At 34.1% G+C, this 24,915-nt stretch overlaps 2 protein-coding genes across 2 annotated transcripts in view; one reads left to right on the forward strand and one right to left on the reverse strand.

Annotated features, from left to right (window-relative positions):
• Robo1 (roundabout, axon guidance receptor, homolog 1 (Drosophila)) overlaps positions 1–24,915 on the forward strand; it is an 829,689-nt gene that overhangs the window by 372,679 nt on the left and 432,095 nt on the right. The window lies entirely within an intron of this gene.
• Positions 2,039–24,915, reverse strand: part of LOC105999767 — a 79,476-nt gene continuing 56,599 nt past the window's right edge. The window contains 2 exon segments of the mRNA XM_013034882.1: positions 2,039–2,514; positions 2,517–2,916. Coding sequence (XP_012890336.1) covers positions 2,039–2,514; positions 2,517–2,916 — 876 coding nt within the window.

Consider the following 24,915-nt stretch of genomic DNA (forward strand, 5'->3'; position numbering starts at 1 on the left):
ATATTTAATGTAAATTTTCCATAGTTTAGTACATCTGAAGTTTAGTACATCTAGGTACAGCAACAAGAACACTGTAAGAAGGAAACAATACACATTTAGCAAACTTACTCCTTTAACATTATATGCATGCATATATGTACATGTATATATATATGGATATATGTACGTGTGGAAAAAAATCATGTAAGTCAGGATGCTTTTAAATTTTATATTCATATTCCCCTATCCTCCTTTTTAAGCATTAAAATAGTATAATTATATGAAATACTGATTAAAGAGTAAATTTAATCAGAGTTCTTTCTGTACATCTTTGAAAATATCATAACAAAATTCCTTTGCACAATAAATATATTCTAATAAAAAGAAAGGCAGAAAAAGTATAATTTCCACTTCAAGCTAATTCATCAGTGTAAGACCTGCCCTGTTACTCAGGTCATTCAGGACCATCACTGCTAGATTGACCCATGAGAGAAAACCATGGGTCTTAATGTCATCTACGTGAATTTATGTTTTCATTAATGATCTAGTCAACAAATGATAACAGTTGCTGTGCATATCACATACCATTCTTATCTTAATTGTTTAAATGATTTAGTGGAGAGACCCAGGAAAAAATGCTAAGGTCGAGTTCAGAGAAAAAACATGTACTGATTCTTTTTCTATCTAGTGTCTTTAGATATGATCATATAAAGCCACATAAGGTTTTAAAATATTTCAATTTTACTGATCAATAAATGCAAAGCAATTTCTAAGGTCGCACTATGGTCTCTTATTAAAGTGGACTTGTGCATTATTTATAATGAAATAGTCCATTTCCTGTTTAACCAACCATGGCAAAAATACTGGGGTTATTTAACAGTTCACAGAATATAGCCTTTGTCACAAGAACAAGTTAGAGAGATTTTCAAATCAGCAGTTTATGGGGCCAGAAATATAGTCCAAAGAGCGTGAATATGTAAAAATCAATTCCTTTCTAAAGGAACTTCTGAAAAGCCCATTGTTTATTGACTACTGGAAGAACATGTTATTTCACAAAAACGAAAAAGTAAGAAATATTATCTAAGAATACTTACATTTCTGAAATATACACCTAACCCATGTGAAATTTATTTATTTCACATGAAAAATTTATTTATTTTTTTGGTGAACATACTGTACAGAGGGGTTACAATTACATGGGCAAGATAGTGAGTACATTTCTTATCAAGCATTGCAGCCTCCTCCTTTGTTTATCCTTCACATCCCTTCCCAGCCTCCCCCCCCCCCCCCCAATCCTCCCCCCCCCCACCAAAGTTGTAAAGTAAGTTTTCGACATCACATGAAAACTTTAGTCAATCATACAGACAATGTTAAATTTTTAACAGCAAGTAAATACTCAGGAAATGAATGGTAGCTGATCATGTCTTAATTACATTTTAATTACATTTTAATATTTAAAACATACTGATTATTATTGAAAATTAAACTTTATCCAGTTTTATTGAATAATTGAATTTATTGAATAATATTGAATAATTCTGTGAAGTGCTGTAGACTGTCTAAAATGATGTATAAGTTCTATCCTTCCCAGTTCCACAGTGGGAAAAGGTTTGTCTTAAGAATTAATCTTATAGTATTATATTAGAAGAGTCCTAAATTCAAATTAAAAACCTAAAATCAAAAAAGCAAGTTATTTTTGTTTTGATTTGCATAAAACATAGTCAAACAGAAAGTAGAGTTGTTTCAAATAGAGATTTTTGCAGTCTTCTACTTGAACTCTACCTTATGGTAAGTTTGCATACAATTCTATTTAGAAGAAAACAAAATATTGTAAGACATGTCTTATATGTGAAAAGCATCTTTGACATATTAGTATGTTTATCCACATGAATTCAAGATAGCAAATGCAAAACTATATTTCAGATTTCAATAGCTAACCACATGATAGCATTGATTTTTCCCCTGCATTCCTAACTTTATAGCTTAGTTTACACACACACACACACACACACACACACACACACACACACACACTTTGTTTTTATGTCTTCAATAAAATCTAATAAATGCTCCATTTATGTATGTGAATTTTTATGTTATCTTCGAAAAGGACAGTTTTTATTATCTTCATGTACAGAGAAATCAATACTGCACACTTTAGTTTAGTGGGCCAGCTCCTAGCCTTGTCCAGTTTAGCGATTTCATCCACAGATTTTGGACCCTGGACATTGCCTCTCCAGTGATGGTGGATCTCATTATGTCTGTCTCTGTAATTGGTCCTGATAACTTCCACCAACTTGGCCAGAGATCTTTGGTCTTCAGAGGTAACTTGAGTAGAGGCAATGGTGGTGCCTGCCTTTCTGTGGACGAGGTGCCCCAGCCTGGCTTCCCTTTGATGATGCAGTAGAGGATGCTCATCTACTGAGGCAGGGGGGAAAACAACCAGCTCGATGGAGTCCATGTCTTGTGTAATCCACACTAGATGAGCCTTCTTGCTCCCTACCAAGGTGTTAACAGTGTTAACTCCTGATCGAGGATTGCAGGTCTCTTAGTGGAGAGGTCTCCTTTGCCAGCAGCTTTCTTCTCACCTCGGGCCAACATCCTCTGCTTCTTCTCCTGCCTCATCTCTGGCCTGTATATGTGGGCCAGCTGAGGGAGCTGTGTTCCTGGCTGGCGGCCCAAGGTCTAGTTAAACTGGTTACTCTCAGGAAGTGCTTTCAGGTGCAGGTAGATTGCCCTTTGCAGCTGCAGCAGCATAGAGCAGGGCCAGTTGACAAAATGGGGGAGGTTCCTATTGGGCTGAATGTCCTGTCCAATGCCAAGGATTTTAGGTCTTTTCTCCAATCGATGAGTCACCACTTTTTTGACCTAGTTCTTCTTTGCGAAAGCAGGGCCCAGAGCCCTCTTCTTCCCCTTGGCCTTCTTTCCTTTTGGCAGCTTACATACCAGGAAAGAACGAAATTTTTAAATTATTGTATTAATACCAGTAGTAGCACTTATTATTGTTTCATGTTTGTGAGTAGCTTTAAAGCACTTTTTATGCAGTAACTCTGAGTTTTTATAATCCTACCTCTCAGGAAAGTCCTGTTATTAATAGCAAGATGTTGACTTCAATATTCTCATTGAGAACTACTCTAAAATTAATGGCATAGTTCCAATCTTACAGATGTAGAATTTAAATGATTTTGTTTAAGCTTTCTTTATCTGAACATACAGTAGAGGAAAATGTACATTAGCCATTCTTAAGTGCACACGTGACATATATTAGGGGTCTGCTTAATTGTATATTCATAATTGTCACGATAATTAATGCACACATTTTCTTTTCTTTTCAAAAATCAAATAGGACAAAAGTTTTAAGGTAAAACAAGTATCTACTTCCCAACCTTTGAAAGCCTGTCCCTCCTATAACTTCATTTCTTAGTCTTCTGGATATTTCTTCTGATAGTTTCTTTTATACTTTTAAAAAATACACCGTTATAATACATTTTTCCCCTTCACTGATACTGGGGTTTAATCTCAATACTTGCTAAGCAAGCACTCTGCAACATGAGCCATACTTCTAAACCTTTATTACTTTAGTTACTTTGAGAAGGACTTGTTTTGCCTAGAACTCCCTCATAGCTGGGATCATAAACAGGTTACCATGCCTGGCTTATTGCTTGAGATGAGGTTCACCTCGAAAATTAAGTATTTTATTATTATTTTATGTTGAATAAAAAAATCTGCTGGCTCATCTATGGGTTGGCACTGTAAATATTGGAGTAACTTCACTTGTTATGGTAACAAGTGAAATGAAAACATACAAATGTCCCACTTAGGCTTTGCATGTCAGAGATTTTGTGTTCACTTTGGCCCTTCCATTTCTGAGGTAGTAATGTGCTGTCTTGACACTGTCTTCCATGATTACAGTAGAAAAAAATAAAAGCCATGAATTTTGCTTAAAACTTGGACAACTCACTTTCCATTGTCTTTAAAACTTGTCGACCTCATTTTCAATTATCTTTTGTGCAACAGAATCCTGATCTTTTATGTTTCTGGGCATTCCTACCTTTGTAACTGAAAGAGCCAAATATCACTTCGTTCATTGTATGATGTATAGGGTTTCTTTGATTAGAGGTCCAACTGCGCTGACTTCCAAGTTGGCAAGATAAAATTGGGGTTTCAAAAAGATTTTGTTTTGTCAAGAGGTCACTACTTTTTTCTAAAGCCTTACATATTTATTATGAATCTTCTACTGGACTTGCAAAACCGGTGCCCAGAATATACCAATACTACACAATTGGCTTTCCTGAAGTGAATAGCCCAGCTAACAAAGTGGTTTCATTCTTTAAAGTGATCCACAAGACAGTCTTCTCTTGCTTTGAGTCACAGTTAAAAGTAGTAGCATTGAAGATCACTAAGCTAAAAGGGGGAAACAATTCATTTATATGTGGGATCTGTTTCCTCCCAAATCAGAATTCACCAGTAGGAAATCACGTTTGAAAAAAAATATGATTCAAGAAGCAGCCATTTTGTTATTTCCCTTCCCCTCCCCAAATTAGAAAAATGTATATACAAGATCAGGTCATGGACATCAAATACAATGAAAACAGGGGTTATACCATGGGTGAAGAACATACAAAAGAAACAAAAAAATAAGGACACAGGTTTACCCCTTGTAACAATGAGATGTACAAGACACTGTGTTGAAAACAAACGTTACAACTTCGGGGAGAGGAGGGAAGAGTTGGGGAGGTGGAGAGGGAAGGAATGGTAGGGGAAAAACAAAGGAAGAGGTAACAATGCTCGATAGGAAATATTCTCATTACCTTACTCATGCAACTGTAACCCCTCTGTACACTATTTTTACAACAAAAAGCATTTTAAAAAGCAGGCATTTGTCTTTTACATTGGAGAAAATACAATTAGACTCCCCAAAATCCACAGAGATAATAAACAGCACTCTAAACTTTTGTGAGATTTATCTCCCATTCCTTGAGATATATATGCCTTAGAAAAGCATGCAATATATCTCCTACTTATAACTCTCCAAGATCTATGAACATGATCTTTTCATTCTACTGGCACCAGATGGTAACTGGGGTGTAGCAACATTGTCAGGAACCCAGAGGAGGAAAAAAATCAAAGAGTAGATATTAATATAGATAATATACAATAGTGAATGTGAACTAAAACTGTAAGTCAGGTATTGTTTATTTGCTTTGGAGAGAGGAATACATTTCCAGAATTGTAGCTACATTTAATGTGATGAGGTCTCTGCTAATTTCCTCCTGCCAAGTTATATCTGAAAATCTTTAATTTGAAATTTCTCACTCATTTAGTAAGCAGAAAATTTCATCATGCTCTAAATCCTATATTTCCTTTCTAACAGACTAGAGAAGTAAGTTTAGATAAGATAAGAACAAATATGTCATGGACGTTCAATCTTTTGTGCTGATGTTGTTAATTCATTTTCCTCCAGAGACATGGGAGTTAATTTTGTTTTTATGTTGAATATAGGAGCAATTCTTTATTTTTTGTTTTTTTTTTGTGAAAATACTGTACAAAGGGGTTACAGTGACATGAGCAAGGTAATGAGTACATTTCTTATCCAGCATTGTTGCTTCCTCCTTTGTTTTTGCTCTACCATCCCTTCCCTCCCTCCTCCTCAGCTACACCCCCAATCCCCCAAGCCCCACCCTTACACCCACTCCCACCTAAATTGTAAAGTTCGTTTCTCAACATAGCATCTTGTACATCTCATTGTTGCAGTGGGTCAATCTGTATCTCTATTTAAACAATTTGTTTTTCTCTCTTCCCCTCCCCAAATTATACCAATATCAAATACAGTGAAAACAGAGGTTATCTTGAATGATTACAAACAAGACCATACTAAAGCTACCAGCACAACTATGTTTATTGCAGCATTATTTACCATAGCTAAGATATGGAACCAACCCAAATACCCTTCAGTAGATGAATGGATCAAGAAAATGTGGTATATATACACAATGGAATTCTATGCCTCTATCAGAAAAAATGATATTGCCCCATTTGTTAGGAAATGGAAAGACTTGGACACAATTATATTAAGTGAAGTAAGCCAGGCCCAAAGAAACATAGGTCCCATGGTTTCCCTTTTTTGCAATAACTAATATAATTTATGTCTGGGACAAATAGAAAAGGTCAAATAAGAAAATAAGTGAATAAGTCAAATAAGTGTTAAGTGAAATGAACCCTAAGATAGGGACCCAAGTTGTTTTTGCTTCCTTGCTATTGTTTCTAACGTATTTATATAGTGGCAGTTCTAAGGAACTTATACCATGCAAGATATATTGAGGAAACATTGGGTCTTCCTGACTCAATGATGTATTAAAGAATTGGCAAGATGCTTACATGGTGGATTTTTAGGCACTCTGACAGATGTGCCTAAGATAAAGTTCTTGATTGATGAAATATAGTAAGATCTCCAGGTATGAGTAATATCAATGGCCTGTATTTCTTTTCTTCACATCAGACATCCTGATGAATGAGCTTTCTCTCAGAAAGTTCAGAAAGAAAAGTATAGCCCATGGGGCTGGGAAGGTGGCTCAGTGGTAGAGTGCTTGCCTTGCATGCATGAGGCCTAGGTTCAGTTCATCAGCACCACATAAGCAGAAAAAACGGGAAGTGGCACTGTGGCTCAAGTGGTAGAGTGCTACCCTTGAGCTGAAGAACTGAGAGACAGTGCCCAGGCCCAGAGTTAGGCCCCATGACTGACAAAAAAAAAGAGAAGAAAGAAAGAAAAGAAAAGAAAAGAAAAGTATAGTCCATAGCTATGATTGTATTGCAAAATCTGTTTTACAGCTACTGGCCTCTCTTCTAATTTCAGGGCTCCTCCAATCCTGTGAACTTGGTGAGGAGTGATAATCTAGAAAGTAGTCAAAGGATATGCCTTTGCAATACACCACTCAAGTCAGGTCTTTATAAAGCATCCCTTCAAACTCTTTTTTATATAAAAATTAATCAGATCATATTAAATTATAGCAGTTTCCATTTAAGAAGTTATGACCATTCAGTAACCACAGGATATCCTTGGATTAATTTTTAGATAACAGACTTACTTTGTTAGATGACTACTTACACTTGACCCTGACTCCTCCTCACCTTATTACCCACACTTAAATCAGAGAATAACCCAGGTACACAGCTCTCCAACCTAATCCCTGAACAACAGACAAAAAACACTGCAGTGCTGTTCAATGATGTAGGAGCATTTCTCTGAAGTATACAGAAATTTTTAACATTACTTCAGTGAATGTTTTCTAAGCCCTTTCAGGGACAGTTGGGGGATGGAAAGTATGTTCTAAATTCACTCCAACATTTGTATTATCCTCACTTCAAAGCAGAAATAAAATTCCATGGATGTAAGCCACATGTATAGTTTAAAATGTACTAATATTCACATTTTAAAACAAAGTAAGAAAAAGTAAGTACATTTGTTTTCAAAATTTACATTTTGCTCAATACAATGTACTCAAGGGCTTATTATTTCATCTGAAATATACACTTGTGATATTTTGCTGTCCCTTTTTGCATTATTTTACACACAGTGAAATCTTGATTTTGGATTTCCCACATGTCAAGTGCTTGATAATCACATGAATTCCTCCCTCTCTGATATGCCAAAGAATTTTTGGCATCTAAATTATATTTACTGAAAACACTATTTGGGTCTAAGTTTCTGTGTTAGCAAGCACACAGCTAGAGCCATTTCCAGCTGCTACAAGGAACCCTTGAATACCAAATCTGTATTAAATAAAAATAACATTAACAAATTTAGACACTTTGAAATCTTTTTTTTCCTGATTTAGCACATTTACAGTAGTACCGCCATTGATATTCTCCAAGTTTCTGTTCATGCAATTTAGTACAGCACCGTCTACAAAGCCTACTACACAGTCTACTTCTCTTCCTGGTTTTGATATGCAGCTGTTGAGCGTGAATCCAGTCCCTTCTCTGGAGGAAATGAGGAGCTCTGGAGTAGAATGTGGTATGATTTGATTTTTTTTTTGACCATGCCACGAACAGGTCTTTATGTGAGGCAGGACCAATTTCATACAATGGAAGAAAGGGATCTTACTGCAAGCAAGGGGAAAACTAGAGCCCTACGGAGATAACATGTACTCAGATTTATCTGCACCAATCCACCTGACAATTTCCCATTGAACAGCTTGTCCATTTCCCAGTCAATGACTCCATGTTATATTGCAATTCAATAACCCCAGCCTGGCACAGATGAGACAGATTTTCAGCTATGCTGGCCAGGTAGCTATCAGACAGAAGATATTATCTATGTACTTGATGCTGAGCCAAGAATTTGAAACTTAGGTGAAACATTTTGAAACTAATGAAGAAGCAGGAGAAAAAAAAATGTGTAGCCTTCTCAATATTTATAAAGTTTATCATAGCCTCCTAGAGATGACTACAGGAGAGCTTGGCGCTGTCATGTTACTACCAGGGCCTCATTGACAAATTATTTTCATTTTATTCACTTTTGTATAGAAGTCCCAGATTCTCATTCTTGATGTGCCCTGGCCAATGATTAGCCTCTTTCTCATGGTTCACCTCTGTCCTCAAACCTTTGTTAGGGAAGGTTGACTTGAAGGAACCTGATATTTTTTTAAGAAAGGGACCCTACATGATAATCATAGAGGGTTCATTTCCGAAGCTGACAGTATTCTGAACACAATCGAGACATGATTTTCTTTATGAGTTGCACATTCTAAATCTGATTTGATATTATCCAATGTTTTCCTGGAACAAAGTACGTAGTTAGCAGTAGTATGCCTAATGATATATTTTATGAATCAATTTAAAAATATATATTTTATGAATATATTTTATGAATCAATTTAAAATTTAAAGAAGAAAATGAGTAGAATGGTCAATTGGTGGTTATAAATTACTAGTCTAGGAAGACAAATTAGGCTGGTTTTTGTTGTTGTTGTTGTTTTAAAGTCCAGCAAAAAAAAAAAGAACAATAGTTTACATGTTTCTTTGGAGAAGCAAGCATATTTTATTCACTCCAGAAACTGAATATCAAAAAACGAAGTGAGAGAGTTCATGCCACAGGCTGAAGCAGGAGGATTGTAAATTCAGAGCTGGCTGGATTACATAGTAATACAACATAGTATTGATTGTCCAGCAGTTGCTTTACCAAGTACTCTACCACTTGAGCCCCATGCTCCATCTTTTTGGTTGTTGTTGTTTATTTTTCAAATAGGTATCATGTTTGTGCCACTGCTGGCCTCAGTTCACAATTCTAGCTCAGTTTCCACAGTAGGAAGGATGAAATGCTTGTGCCACTATCCCCAGATTGTGCAATAAATTCCCACTAATTTTTGCTCATGCTGACCTCAAACTCCAATCCTCCTCTCCCACTTTCTTTATCTGTAATAACATGCGTATTACCATAAGCAATAAATAATTCTTTAGGTTAGAGTTTTCCTAGTTAGTAAATGAATGAACTTGGAACTAATTTATTAATTCTGAAAGTTTAAAATGTCCCCCTGTTCACATTCACTGTAATAGCTTCCATCTGCAAAGCATGGGACTCTGTTTATTTGGCCATAACAGTTTGGCAAAGTTGTTTTTACTCTAAATATTTTGCACAAGAAGAAAATAAGTCACAGTGAAATGACAGTGATTTCTCTGATTTGACACACAATCAAATTCAGACAATATAGCCTCTGTTCCCAGTTGCTTTTAACAGCAATGTAGCAGTCATCTATAGTAAGCTTCATGTATTATTAATAATTGCAAAGTCAGCATGCCTACGCTTTCAAATTACCCCAGTTATCCAATTAACCTGTGGTTAGTTATATAGCCTTTAGTGCTTCTTTTTAGGAACCGACTAATGAATTTCAGTATAAATGATTATACAAGTGGGAACTAAAGGTCACAGAAAAGTGGAACATTTCGTAACCACTGTTACATAAAACATTCTTTCTTCCCCCAAAATCAATTTTAAAGATTGAAGTTGCAACAGCACCTTAGTCGATTTTAATTCTAGGGATAATCAGTGAGTTCTATTAAAATTTTGAAAATTAATAATGCTAGATGAATTTCTCAAGTATACAACCATAATTTTACAGATGTTGAATACACTAACACATACACACACACACACACACACACACACACACACACACACACAGAGTTAATGATATACACTTACCTCAGGAAGCTAGCTATTTCTAGGAAAGTGGGAGCTAGGAAAGATTGGAAAATAGTTGTAGCAATTTCTATAATAGTAAGAATGTTCTACTTGAGTAGAGAATGAAATGTAAATTCAACAAAACAGATTATATTTGTTCGTGTGGTACATAAGTGAATGTTAATTGTATCTGTGCAGGTTTCTCTATGTGGGCAATGTCATTACATGACTTAAAGAGTTTTAAGAAAATAACATTAATTCTTAAAAGTATTGTCGGTCTACCAGGTTCTTTTATTTATTACAGAGTAACTTTGTATCTCATGTGTAATGCTAGCATCAGTATCTTAAAACTGAAATATGATATGAAGGTTAAAATTATTCTAAATGACACAACTATATTACAATAAAATTAAAAGAAAAGAGCTGTCTCCCAAGCCCTACTTCTTATTAAAGATGCTTTTGATGTGTTGTGATTTTAGTATCCATACTAGTCAGATATTTTGTTGCTTAAAGACCTAGTCCAGAAAAAAAACTTATAAATGATATTTTAAAAGACTCAAATACAATTTAAATACAAAAACAATTTAAAATTCAAATACAATATAAATATTTTCACCTTAAAAGCACTGAGATATACAAAAATCCTTTCACTAAGAACTCTACAGAAGTAAATTGCCATTTCTAGAAGAAGGTTTTCCACTGAAATCCTCATTAGGGAAGATGTTCTGAAGAGAAGCTGTCAGACTATTCACTCTATGATTTAATCAGGACACTATTCTGAAATAACTAGTGACAGGTTACTCCATTCACCATAGGTCCTAATGTAGATGTAGGGCCTTTTCGTTTTGTCCTGTTCTCCTGTTATCTATTTCTATCTCAGATCTCTGCTAATGACAGTTATTATGAAAAGAGAAATCTTATCCAATAACTAGAGAGTTATGGCCTTTAAAAATTAAACAGAGAAATGGCTAGAAACAAATTTCTGTTGTTACAATTTTGCCTTAATGTAACAAATTTCTCTAGTGCTTAATTCAGAAGGAAGAGTTAGTATGAATGTGTTAACTTTGTAAAACAATTGAATGGTTATTAAGGTGTGTTACTGACATCTGAAAGTGACTAAGCAAGTGACAAGTGAATACCAAGAAATAAACTAAAATGAAGCTCCCATGCAATTACAGATGCATGGAGTTTTCTTTCATTCTTTCTTTTTCTTTTTGGATTTTTGTTTTTTGTTTTTTATTGGTCATGGGCTTGAACTATGTGCTTGGGTGCTGTCCCTCAGCTCTTCAGCTCAAGGCAAAATCTCTACCACTTGAGCCACAGTGCCACTTCTGGATTTCTGGTGATTTATTGGAGATAAGAGTCTCACGGACTTTCCTTGCCTGGGCTGGCTTTGAACCAGGCTCCTCAGATCTCAGCCTCCTGAGTAGCTAGGATTACACTAGTGCCCAGAAGAGTTCTGTAAACTGAACATAAAGTATGATTTATTCTTATGTTGAACTAGCATTCTGATTTCTAGTGAGGAATCATTTGATTATTTTACTTGTGTTCCACTACAACTGATATAATCTGTGTATTGTCAAGTTCAAGGGAAATTTTTAGTTGGTTTTAAGATCATGCTTACTTATTTCTATGGATTATAAATATAAAATATGATAACTATTTAAAACTTCTCAGAGTGCTGTCAATTCCTAAACTTCATTTACATAAACCATACAAGAAGTTTCAGACATATATGGATATTACAACACAATTTCCCAGACATGTGAGCTCATCTAGTCATACATAGATTTCCTCATCTTCAAATGCTAACTCATCTATGTCTAAAAATTCTCCTGTCAGTGTCTTTATGTGAGACACACAATCTGTTTTCCAACAATACCTCCATGGGAAAATCTCTTGCAAAATCCTATGTATATGATAATGTTTGTAATTTTAAGTTGCAAATGTACTTTATATATGGATATATTAAACTTCTGTTTCTGATATCTGTATGTATTGTTTGTAATCTAATAATCCTTCTTGAATATCATGGAAGTTTTAATAATATTGTACTCTGTCATTCCTAAGTACTAACTCAAAAGTAGACTGCTAGCCCTTGCTTAAGACTTTAGGTCTTTGCAAAGATAATTTATTCTTAAGGTATGAATGCAGCAGACAGTCATATTGGCTTAAATTCATATAATAGATGAATAAAAGGCCAATAAAAATTTAGCTCTTCCTATATTTCAGAGGTTGTCCCATATTATCCAAATAGAATAGTTCATCTTAGTTTCTCAAGCAGTGTTTCTTTCTGAGAGGAAAAAAAACTATTTGAAGCAATTAATGTTCATTAAACATGTTGCCAAGTTAATGAAGCTCTGAGAATGTGACATCATGATAATAAAATTGAGCTGTACTAGTGGAATATAATAAAAATAATTTAGCTTCACATTTCCCAGAGGGAGCTCATAAATGGTAATATGGTAAATCTCTGATATATATATATATATATATATATATATATATATATATATGCTTTAAAATACTCCTGAACTAGCCGTTATAACTTCATACCCATTTTTTTATTTTTAAAGTAGAAAACTTGTCTATTAAAAAGAAATAGTTATTAGAACATTTCAAAAAAGAAATACTTATCAGAACAATATTTTTCAGAGGCTGTATTTTTTTCAAAAAATTTTTATTGTGAAAATACTGTACAGAGGGGTTACAATTACATGGGCCAGATAATGAGTATATTTCTTATCAAGCATTGTAGCCTCCTCCTTTGTTTCCCCTTCCCATCCCATCCTCCCCCACCCCCACAGCTAACCCTCATCCCCCACCCCTGCCAAAGTTGTAAAGTTCGTTTTCGACATACAACTTGTACATCTCATTGTTGCAACGGGTCCACCTGTATCCTTAGTTAAGCGATTTGTTTTTTCCCTTCCGCTCTACAAATTATAACAACATCAAATACAGTGAAAGCATGGGTTATACCACGGGGGAGGGACATACAAAGCAACAAAGAAATAATCTTATAAATGTGTTAGAAACAACCATATGAAAGAAAAAAAAAAACATTTGAATACATATCTTAGGGTTCATTTCCCTAACCTCAACTTATCTGTCCTTTTCTGCTTGTCTCAGAAATATACTAGTTATTGCAAATAAGGGAAAACATGGATCCTCTGTTACTTTGGGCCTGGCTTACTTCACTTAATATAATTTTTTCCAAGTCTTTCCATTTCCTAACAAATGGGGCAATGTCATTCTTTCTGATGGAGGCATATAATTCCATTGTGTATATATAGCACATTTTCTTGATCCATTCATCTACTAAGGACCATCTGGGTTGGTTCCATATCTTAGCTATGATAAATAAGGCTGCAATAAACATAGTTGCTCTGGTAGCTTTAGTGTGGTCTTGTTTGTGAACATTTGGGTAAATGCCCAAAAGTGGGATTGCTGGGTCATAGGGGAGTCTTTTGAGGAACCTCCATACTACTTTCCAAAGTGGTTGAACAAGTTTACAGTCCCACCAACAATGCAGTAAGGTTCCCTTCTGTCCACATCCCTTAGAGTTCTTGATTATAGCTATTCTAACTGGGGTGAGGTGGTATCTCAATGTGATTTTGATTTGCATTACTTTTATGGCTAGAGAGGTTGAGCATTTCTTCATGTGTCTATTGGCCATCTTCTTTCAGAGGATATGTTTTTAAGCAAGATATCCAACTATACGAAATGCAATATTTTTCTACCATACTAGATGTGTTCAATTTTTAAACATAAGCAAGAACCTTCAATATATACATTCCCTTACTTCGAGTTTAACAAAATAGGCAAGAAGGACAATCAAGTTTAAATCTTTAGGGACCCCAACCTAATGACAGGGACAACCCAACTACAGAAATAATAATTTTGCAGGAGAGACACTCTTAGCAGGAACTCCATAATTATCAGCTGCTATCTATGACCAACACTGTTCTGAACTGCCAACACTGTTGGCATCTTTCAGGTCTGCCTTATAGGTTATTCTTTCCACTACATATTTAGGATACTGGGACACTTCTTCGCACACTTACATCATTCTTCCAAAATCATTGTTTCCAAGATTATTTTGTTGTTGTTGTTGTTTGGGTTTTTCTATGGGGGGGGGTTGGGGGGTGTTGTCAGTCATAGTACTTGAACTCTGGGCTTGGGCGCTGATACTGTGTTCTTAGGCTTGAGGCAAGTCTCTACTGCTTGAGCCACAGTACCACTTTCAATTTTCTAGTGGTTTTGAATGGTTATCCTCACATTTCAGCATCCTGAGTAGCTAGGATTACAGGCATGAGCCACCAGCACCTGGCTGTTTCCAAGTATATATATATATATATATATATATATATATATATATATATAGTTATATAGTTATATAGTTATATAGTTAGTTATATAGTTATATAGTTATATAGTTATATATATATATACTATATACATAGTTTAATAGTATCTAATATAAATTTGGAGACTATGCTTCCTTTCTCTATTACTATTCACTGTAAACATGGAATGCATGAGGAAGCATGAGGAAGCATGAATTTTGAATTCTAAATTGGATCTAAGCATCCTTCTTCATTCATTTAGCAGTTAAACTTGCAGAATTGTTTGCTTCCATTCCAGAATGAATACACCACTCTGAACTCCCCGAAGTGGTCCCTGAGGTTATCAGTCTAACAGATGGGTAACCATATTATTGATGTCCCTTTGTTTCATTCTTCTTAGTAGTGACTCTTGATATTGCTTTATATGGTATTTCTTTATCACTTGACATCTATTTCACTCATCTTTCTCTTGTTCTTTTTCTGTTAGTGTTCAGAGAATCATTGTGGATTTTAACTGTTACAAAAATCCTTTTCTGGGTCTCTTTTAAGAAAATTTTGGCATGTGAAGTAAGCCAGGCCCAAAGAAACATAGGTCCTATGGTTTCCTTTATTTGCAATAACTAGTATATGTCTAAGACAAATAGAAACGGTCAAATAAGTTGATGTTAGGCAAAACGAACCCCAAGATAAGGATTCAAATGTTTTTCTTTCTTGCATTGTTTCTAACATATTTATAAGATGATTTCTTTGTTGTTTTGTATGTCCTCCCCCACGGTATAAACCCTGTTTTCACTGTATTTGATGTTGGTATACTTTGTGGAGGGCAAGAGAAAAAGCAAATATTAAATAGGGATACAGGTAGGCCCATTGCAACAATGAGATATACAAGATGTTATGTCGAAAAATGATGGAATGGGAATGATGGGGGATGGGAAAGGATGGGAAGGGGAAACAAAGGAGGAGGCAACAGGCAACAATGCTTGTTGAGAAATATACCCATTACCTTGCCCATGTACTGATAACTCCTCTGTATGGTATTTTCACAATAAAAAATGTATTAAAAATCCTTTTCATTATTTCTCCAATTTCTTTCTCCTTAATGGATCAAACAGAAGTCCTTCATTTTCATGTATATCACTCATAATATGTTTTATGATTTTGACTTTGAATTAGTTATGAAAACTCCCTTGTATTTTTCTCTATTAACTTGATAGATCTAAATTTCTCATTTGTAGGTTTTAATGAATCTTAAGGTCAATTTTAATTTCTCCAGACTATCTCAAAAAAGTACATGCATTTTCCCATTGGTAGAAACTTTGGTTAGATCCATATATGCAATGTATGCTTACAAATTATCTGTTCTGATACCCTGATCTCTGTGTCTGTTTTAAGTAATTTCTATGGATAAGGCTTTGCAATGTTCTTCACATAAAGCCATGACTTTATCTCTGTTAGCTACCCTACCATATGTATGGATTGTATTTCTATTAATTAAAGTCATATAATAATGTGGCTTTGAGATAAGTAGGCTTTCTATTCCGTGAATGAAATTAATAATAATTTATATGAGATAGAATTAAGAATAATACTGAAAGTCTATCACTAAACAATAGAATAATGCATCTTACTGAGAGGTGAGAACATATTAGGAGTTGAACCCATGATCTTGACCATGTTAGGCAAGTGCTCTATCATTTGAGTCAGGCATCCAGTCCTTTTAGTTATAGTTTGTTTTGATGTTTTGTTAGCACCATACTAACTTTTCCCAGGATGGTTGCACACTTATTGGTTAAACTCCCAAGTAGATAATATTCACCATCATGCCTGGCTAGCAATTCATCTTAGTCAAATTGTAACTCAATAAACATAAGTACAAAAAAAAATCCAGAAGATACTAAACCAATTGTCTGCTCTTGTTAAATAATGTACACAGCAAGACATTCATGTATCTGTTTGATGAGAGTTAACATCCAGCATAAATATGGCGTGTTCTTATTAATGACAACAATTAGTAAAAGGTAAATTCCATGTACTCTGAAAAAATAAGATTGGTAGAAAGGGTGGCATGGACCAAGATGCACTGTACTCATAAACTGACATGTTGAATTGAAACCTCTTTATACAATTAATTAAGGTGTTTTTTAAAAAAAGAAGTAGACTAACTTCATATAAACTACTTTCTACAAACTCACCTTCACAAGTTAACAGTCATGAGTCAATCCACATTTAACTGATCTGTCAGAAAGCTGGACAAAAATTTCAGAATTCCTTAATAAGACAATATAGAGGTCAAATATTTCATTCTTCTTCTCTAATGATTAATGCTGGACTTGGCTTAAATATTGATGAGAGTTTTTCAGACCAATAACAGTTCAATAACAGAATATCAAGGACTAGAAAGCAAAACTGGGGCTTTCTTTCTTTGTTTGTTTTAATTGTAAAGGGGATGTACATAGGGATTACAATAAGTCTGGTAATGAATACATTTCTTTTTGAACAGTGTCACCTTTTCCCTCATTTTCTCCCTGTTTTTCCACTGTGTCACCTTCCCAAACATAGTGTCTAGTGAATATCACTGCTGAATTAGTTCACCTTTTGTCTCACCATTTCTGGGCTCTGCCTTAACCTCCTGTGAACAGATAAAGTTATACACAAGAAAAAAAGGTACAGAAATCAGAAACAGCAACCAAAGAGAGTAAAAGAAAGCAAAATATCAAAGAACCTCCTTTCCTTTCCTTGGAAAGAGTGCATTTAGATAAACATTTTATATGAGCATAAGCACATACATATTGAGCCATTGTGATCATCTCCTAAGCATATCTTCCTTTGATCTTTCTTTGTGAATGCTTAGAATCCTAAATAATTTATCATGTCAAAGTGTCATTTTTTCATCTTTCATCATCCAGTGTGTTTACTTGAAGATTTATAGACATATTCTAGTTATTACAAATGAGCGAAGCCATGTAACCTATGTTTCTTTAGGTCTAGCTTACTTCACTTAATATAATTTTTTCTAAGTCTTTTCATTTCCTTATGAATGGGGCAATATCATTCTTTCTGATGGAACCATAGAATTCCATTTTGTATATATACCACATTTTCTTGACCCATTCGTTCACAGAGGGGCATCTGGGTTGATTCCTTATTTGGCTATGGTAAACAATGCTGCAATGAACGTAGTTGTGCTGGTAGCTTTAGTGTGGCCTTGTTTGTTGTCTTCTAAAACTGGATTTTATTGTTGTTGAGCTTCCCCTAGTTGATTTGAAGATATCTAGAGTAGATAACATTGCTCAGCAGAGTTCAGACTGATCATCCCTTTTCACATTACCTTGGTCTTCCAGCCATCATAAATTCCTGACCAATAGCCAATACTAAACTGAAAAGTAATTTTATTTATTCATACCCTTTGTTGTTTTTAACTGAGTCTGAAGGCCTTATGTTAAACTAATACAAAATTGGCTTTAACAATTGAAAAGTCAAAGGAAATCTAACATAAAAGCTTAATAAAAATAACTTTAAAATATATGATATATGTATGTATATTTGTGTGTATTTATATAGAGATTTCTTTTACTTGGCCACTCTTTGTAAGGAAATCTAAGTGGTAAAGATAAAATGTATTTTTAATAATCTTTGGTTTTTGATGATACAGGGAGAAGTAATGCACACTAGTCTGAATTTACTGTTAGTGTTTTCAGAACCTGACAATGGAAATGTAGAAAGATGGAAGAATATTAGCAATCCATAGGACTATTTGCTCTGGCAAACTGCTTACTTAACAAAAAACATCCATTTATTTAAACTAAGGTCTCCCTTCCTTTATTACAGTAATTACTGCCTTTCAACTAGAGATAATGTGCTTGATTTTCCAAGTATGTGTGAACCCTATCGCTTAGAAGTCACCCAACCTCAGTCAATAATGCAAAAACTGACCTAATACTGGAGTGTTAGTTCTATTTATCAGTCTAATAGTATCTAGTTCTTACTGTGGGCATTAGTCTGCAATCACTGTTCTTATTTTCTTTTCCTTTTTTATTTTTGTATTCAATTATTATGGATACTTTAATATTAAAAAAGGGAAGGGAAGGGGAAACAAAGGAGGAGACTACAATGCTTGATAAGAAATGTACTCATCATCTTGCCCATGTAATTGTAACCCCTCTGTACAGTATTTTCATAATAAAAATAAAATAAAATAAAAATGCATGATATAGTTAAATCTAATAAACTGAATCCAGTACATGCAAACTATACATTACAATAAGTTTATTTGCTTATTAAGTTGAGTTGATTATATCTGAGGGTACACAGCATATCAAATTATTCAATTGAGTCACTATTCTCTAGTGTTAGAATCATGTTAGGACCACTTCTTTAATATTTAACTTTTAAGTTTTCCTGTTGTTTTGTCATTAAATGAAGATGACATTTTTATTCAAGGCCACTAGGAATTTACATGTACTAATTTCATACATAGATATATTAAACTACTCTTAATTAGACAAATCATTAAAAGCTCCTTGCGAGAAGACCTGAAAACAATACTCGTCATAAATAATAAAATGCTTTTAATAATTTATCAAGCTCAAACTAGCACAAATAATTTTTATGCCCTAGTCTTTTAGACATGTACATCTGCTTCAGTGGATTTTGTTCAATAATAAATCCCCAAGTATAGTTAAAGTTCTTTCAAAGTGAAGCAAAAATAATTTGCTAAAGACCTTATCTGTTCCTTTATTAAAAATTCATTGATATAAACAATTATTGAGGCAAGCTTATAACTGCTATATATTTAATAATTTGTTTGAAAGTGCTATGCATAAAAGAGACTCATGTTAATTGGCAAACAAACAAACTTATTTAGGATAGCTATGCTTTCTCCCTAGAAGAGCTAAAATAACATCTTTGTCTCATTTTTTCATGAGTACAATACATACGATGTTGGATAAGCTGAATTTCATCCATGGTTGAAAATCTTAGTCTTGGAGATCTTCCTTGAAGTGGTTTGAGTGACTTCTGGTTACATTGCATAGCATGGTACCAGGATATGGGGCATGCGTTACATTTGCAGTCTTTCAGGTAAAATGCATGCACATAGCTTACAACAGATAGTTTCAAAATATACTCAAAAGAAAACTATTATCTTCTATAAACTATATACTCTGAAAAATAGTATCTATTAAATATGGTTCCTATACACAATGTAATATTAAGTCATTTGCATGGAATGAATGGACCTAGAACAAATCATGTTGAGTGAGGTAAGCCAAACTCAGGTACACAAACAGTCCATCTTTTCTCTCATACATGGAAGCTAGATCTAAAATATGCCAGAACATGATAAATTATACAAAACTCTAGCCATTCGCACACAGTGAGACTAAAGGATACTCTTAGGAGAGAAACACAAAGGCATAATGCCTATAATGTATCTGATCATATAAAATAATAATTATCAAAATGAGCTCCAGGAAATGGAAACAATGGGTTATTCATTTTGGCTTTGGTTTTCTTTTCTTTTTGTCTTGTTCATTTATCATTCTTTGGGAAGAAATGGAGGAACAAAGGGTGAACAAATGCAGCAGTGGTACTCACTAGACCCTATGTTGAAAATGAACTATATAACTTGTAGGTGGGGATGGGAGGGAAAATCTGGGATAGAATGAAGGAAAGAATGACATTGGTCAAAAGGGACATGTGCTCTTCACCTGACTTATGTTAGTGTAACCACTCTGTACATCATCTTTTTTAATAACAATAACAATAAAATAAAATATATTCAGAGAGACAAAAATGTGTTACCTAATTTTGAATTTGGCTCTGTATGCTATTGTATAATAAGCCATAGTTCCTGGTTTGCAAATGTTGAACTATATATTTTATACATATTTATCTGCACTTTTACAATTACAATAAAAATGTGTCTGCATGTGTTCATGTAAATACTGATCAACATTAATACTGAGAAGGATTGAATAATGGTGTTGAAGTTAGGTAGGTCAAAGCTCCAAATACATCCCCTAGAGTATAATGAGATCAGCTTCAATTAAATCCAGTGTCTGTGAGCAGAGCAATATATCGGTTCACATGAAACTTGTTTTACAAAACTCGTTTGCATTTATTGACATTTTTGTCCAATCATGCTTTAACACTTAAATCCTAAGGCAACTATCTGCACTCTCCTAAAATGTTTAGTTGGAAGAAAACAAATTTTATATCCAGGAATTCAGCTACATTGAGCTCCCTAAATCTTTGTCATGTTTGTACATCCTTGACAAAAATATGGGGATATTTACCATTCTTGATGTTTTATTATATACAGAGTACACCTTCAAAATAGACACATATTGAAACTCTTTCCTTTTCTGGATTCTTGTTATTCTCTAATTAGCAGGGCTCTGCCAGGAGTTAAACCTCAAGGAATAAAGGCAAATCAGAGCTTTCAGAAGGAAAGAATGGACAAAACATTTGGGACTCTTAGAGACCCCCCCCCCTCCCGTGGAGAGGAAACTCTAGACAGGTGGCAGATTCAGATTCAGTATCAATTCAGCCAAAACTAATCTTGCCCTTCACTTTCTCAAATTGTCATTATATGTCATCATGTTTATAAATGTAAACTTTTGTTTACAGAGACTCAAATATCATCTTGGGTATTGAATCATGAATTGCTAATAGAATTTGCACTGTCCACCCATGGGATTTTATAAAGCTCATTTGTTGCCACATTTGTTCCCAAACATGGCTTGACCACCAAATTTGTCTTTCAACTCATGAATGTCATTAGTCCTCTGTCTTATGTGCTGTATTGATCTCAATTCTCTAAAGCGTTCTCAGGTGCCAGAGTAGCTATTTCTGTGTTTTTAAAAAATGATTTCTAGTCTTCAATCATGGGGAAGCTGTCTCTTCTATTGCCCTGGAAGCCATTCTGTCTCTGCATTATACACAAGCACCTTCAACTGTACTTCTGACCATCTGCTAGATTGGCATGATGCCTGATTCTGACAAGGGTAGGAGAGAGGGAGAGAGGCAGATAGAGGGGAGAGAGAGAGAGAGAGAGAGAGAATAAAAAGAAATTAGAAAGAAAATTAAGAAAGCAAAGAATGTGTTTGGAAGGAGAAAAGAAGAAAGAAGGAAGGAAAGAAGGAGGGAAGGAAAGAAAGCAGGAAGGAAGAAAAGGAATGAGGGAGGGAAGGAAGGATGGAAAGGAAAGATGAAATTAATTTAACATTTTATTAGTATATATTAGTTATACTTGGGGGGTTATTGTAATATTTATTGCATGCATATACAATATACACATAACTTTTCCCCTTTCTACCTATTCATTTTCCCTCCCTTATTTTTAAAACAGTTTCAACAAGTTTCATTGCCCTTTTTTCATACATGTACGGAAAATATTTCCACCATAGTCACCCTCGCTTACTCCCTTCCCAGTGGTACCCTCCCCTAACAGAGCATGTTTTGTCAATATTTTCTCTCTGTGTGTATATGTGTGTGTACGTGCGGGTGTGTATGCAAATCACACAAAGGTCTTATATCATGGTATCTCACAGATGCATGTTTTATATTTTAATCTGATTACACCTTCTGTTGCTCCCTCTTGCCACAAATCCCTTATTAGACAACAGCCTTCAATGAGTTTTCTTATATAATCTTCATACATAGAAGCAAAGTTTTTCAATATTAGCCACACTCCATTAAATGAAGATATCCTGTCTGCTTTGCCATAGGTACTAAGAACCTTCAGTTTATCTAACCTTTAGTTTTCTAAATCCTATAAATAATAGATTATCCAAGAAGAAATCTCTGTTCTGTCCAAGAACAAAATCCATGGTGCCTCAAGCTTCTTTTCAAAGGGCCCCATCTGCTAATTAAGAGTTCAAATAGCCTTATCTTAAAGTCTTCCCTTCCTATTGCCCTTCTGTTTGAATCTAGGAAATATCTTCATTACAGACCTTCCTAGAATACAAAAGGATAGATGAAGATAAAAGCCTACAATCCCCTGAACATGGTTTCAGATGAATGTTTGAAGACTTAGGAGAAACTTATTATCACTTAACATAAATTATTTTAGTTTTCTGACCAAAAGTCAGGCTTACTTTATTTTTATTCAGGCTTAATTTAGATAGGACCATCTGAATTCATGCTTTGGTTTCTCTGAATAAGATTTATTCATTGTCTGCAGTATTTATTGATTCCTGTGCTCTAGGGCTGACTATTGTGTCCTTAAATTCAGCTTCCTAAGCTGTTCACTCCTCTCCATGTCAATAAAAGCACAAGGGAAAGAAAATTAGGAATGTGGCTTAGAGAAAACAAGAAAAAGATTTTAGAGAGACAGACTTTCATTTAAGCTGATTACATATAGTCAATGGATGAAAAATTGAAAAAAGGGCATTTTAATCATCTCAAAAATGTGAAGCTTTACTGAAATGGTTTTTATTTTCTTCTTATTTATTTATTATTTTCTTTCAGTAGTTGTAAAATAGGGTTTCTGTTCAATGTGTCATTTATGGTAGTTTTACATTTAACATATCCATCATTCCCAGATTTAAAATAATACTCAAATGTGTATGAGTGTTATTTTACTCTTATATTTACCTGATTGTAAGAGTCCATTTCTCAATATTGGAACAAGCAAAATTTTGTAACATTTAAGAAAGTTTTTTCTTGGCCATGCCTATGTTTTCTTTAATACTGTTTTAACTAACAGATTTTAATGTATTTTAAAAATTATAATGCCAAGGTTTATTATTTTTCTTTATATAAACTAACAAATTAATGAAATAGAAAAGTGAAAATGTGTGACACAGTAAATATATTTTTAATAAAAGATCCTAAAGGAAATGCAGTTGGGCAAAAAAAAAAAGATTTTACTTTTCTTTTTAGAATGTCAACTCCTTTGCACAATACTTAAAATTATATATATATATTATATTATATATTATACGTATTAATGATATACATATTATATATCTGAATACAGACAACAATAGATGCTGCTGTGGATGTTGGGGAAAACAACCGTAATATACTGTTGGTGGGAATATAAACTATGGAAGGCAATTTGGAGATTGCTAAAAAAAATGAAAACAAAAAACAAAAACAAAATATTGGAATCATACTATTCCTTGTATGACAAACAAAGACTTTTTAATTTCATGGTAATATTTCCCCATTTATTTACCTCTAATTCAGGCAACAATCCAACATCCTCTAAAGTGTAGTGGAGGATCTTTTCTACTTGTTGTCAAGTTGTTTGTATCTTTCTGATTTGTTTTTCGTCCTCTACCAGGAGAAATTAAATGCTATTTGCAACTCAGTTATCTCCTAGAAAATAGGATGCTTATTTAAGATCTTTAAAATATCTTTGAAACATAAGATAGCTTATGAGCTATGAATGACCAGCTGGTATTTATGTGAACAACTAAGGAAATATAAACTGGGTGCTGATGGCTCATGCCTATAATCCCGACTGTTCAGGAGACTGAGATATAAGAGTCTAGGTTCCAGGCTGGTTTGGGCAAATACATTCAAGAGATTCTTATCTCCAATTAACCATCAAAAGATGACTCAAAGTAGAACTGTGAGGCAACTGATAAGCACCAGCCTTGAGGGGAAAAAAAACCCCCAAGAAACAGCAAGAAAGCTCTGAGATCAAGCCCCAGTACTGGCGCAGAGGAAAAAAAGGAAATATATACAAATATTTATTTGTCAACTTCTAGTGTCTTATAATTCCCATTCTATTATTAACTTCATTAAATCATAATACTTCACTATATAAAGTTCATTTTTAATCCCCAGTGATAAAAAATTGTAAATTCTCATTTCATATGCTAGAAATAAATTGATCTCCTTTCCAAAAAGTCATCTATATAAATTCAAAATTGCAGATTTGTCCCAAGCTTGAAACCAAAAGCAGAAATTCAATTATATAATTTCAAATACCAACCTTTTCTCCTTCTACCTTCTTATCTAAAATGTCCTATGTTCTCATTTATCTGTGTGTCAGACATTCTGAGAATACCTGACTTATCCAAAAGAATTTATTTTGCCTTTTGCTGAACACTTAACTATTGCTCCTTTTAGTACTTAGCACATTGTTGTTAATTCATTCCATCTGCCTCCTTTCCATTTCCTCAATTTGCTTGTTCATACCTCCCTGATATGTTTAAGTCTAACTCATTTTTGAAAGGTCTAAGAGAGAAGCAAATGCTTTATTTGTAGATAAGAATTCATGTACTTTATTGGGACGAGATCTTCTATTTTATTTTCATCTACATATAGTGGCAACTGGTCAGTGAAATTCTTATTTTTTATTGTAAAAGTTTAACAAGTAAAAAAAGTTAGGTAACTCAAAAGGACTCATCTCTTCTAAAACAATGATAGTTTCCTTTGAAACTATTATCCTGA

The sequence above is a fragment of the Dipodomys ordii genome, unplaced genomic scaffold (genome assembly GCF_000151885.1).
Source record: "Dipodomys ordii isolate 6190 unplaced genomic scaffold, Dord_2.0 Scaffold199, whole genome shotgun sequence".
Classification (NCBI taxonomy): Eukaryota; Metazoa; Chordata; class Mammalia; order Rodentia; family Heteromyidae; genus Dipodomys; species Dipodomys ordii.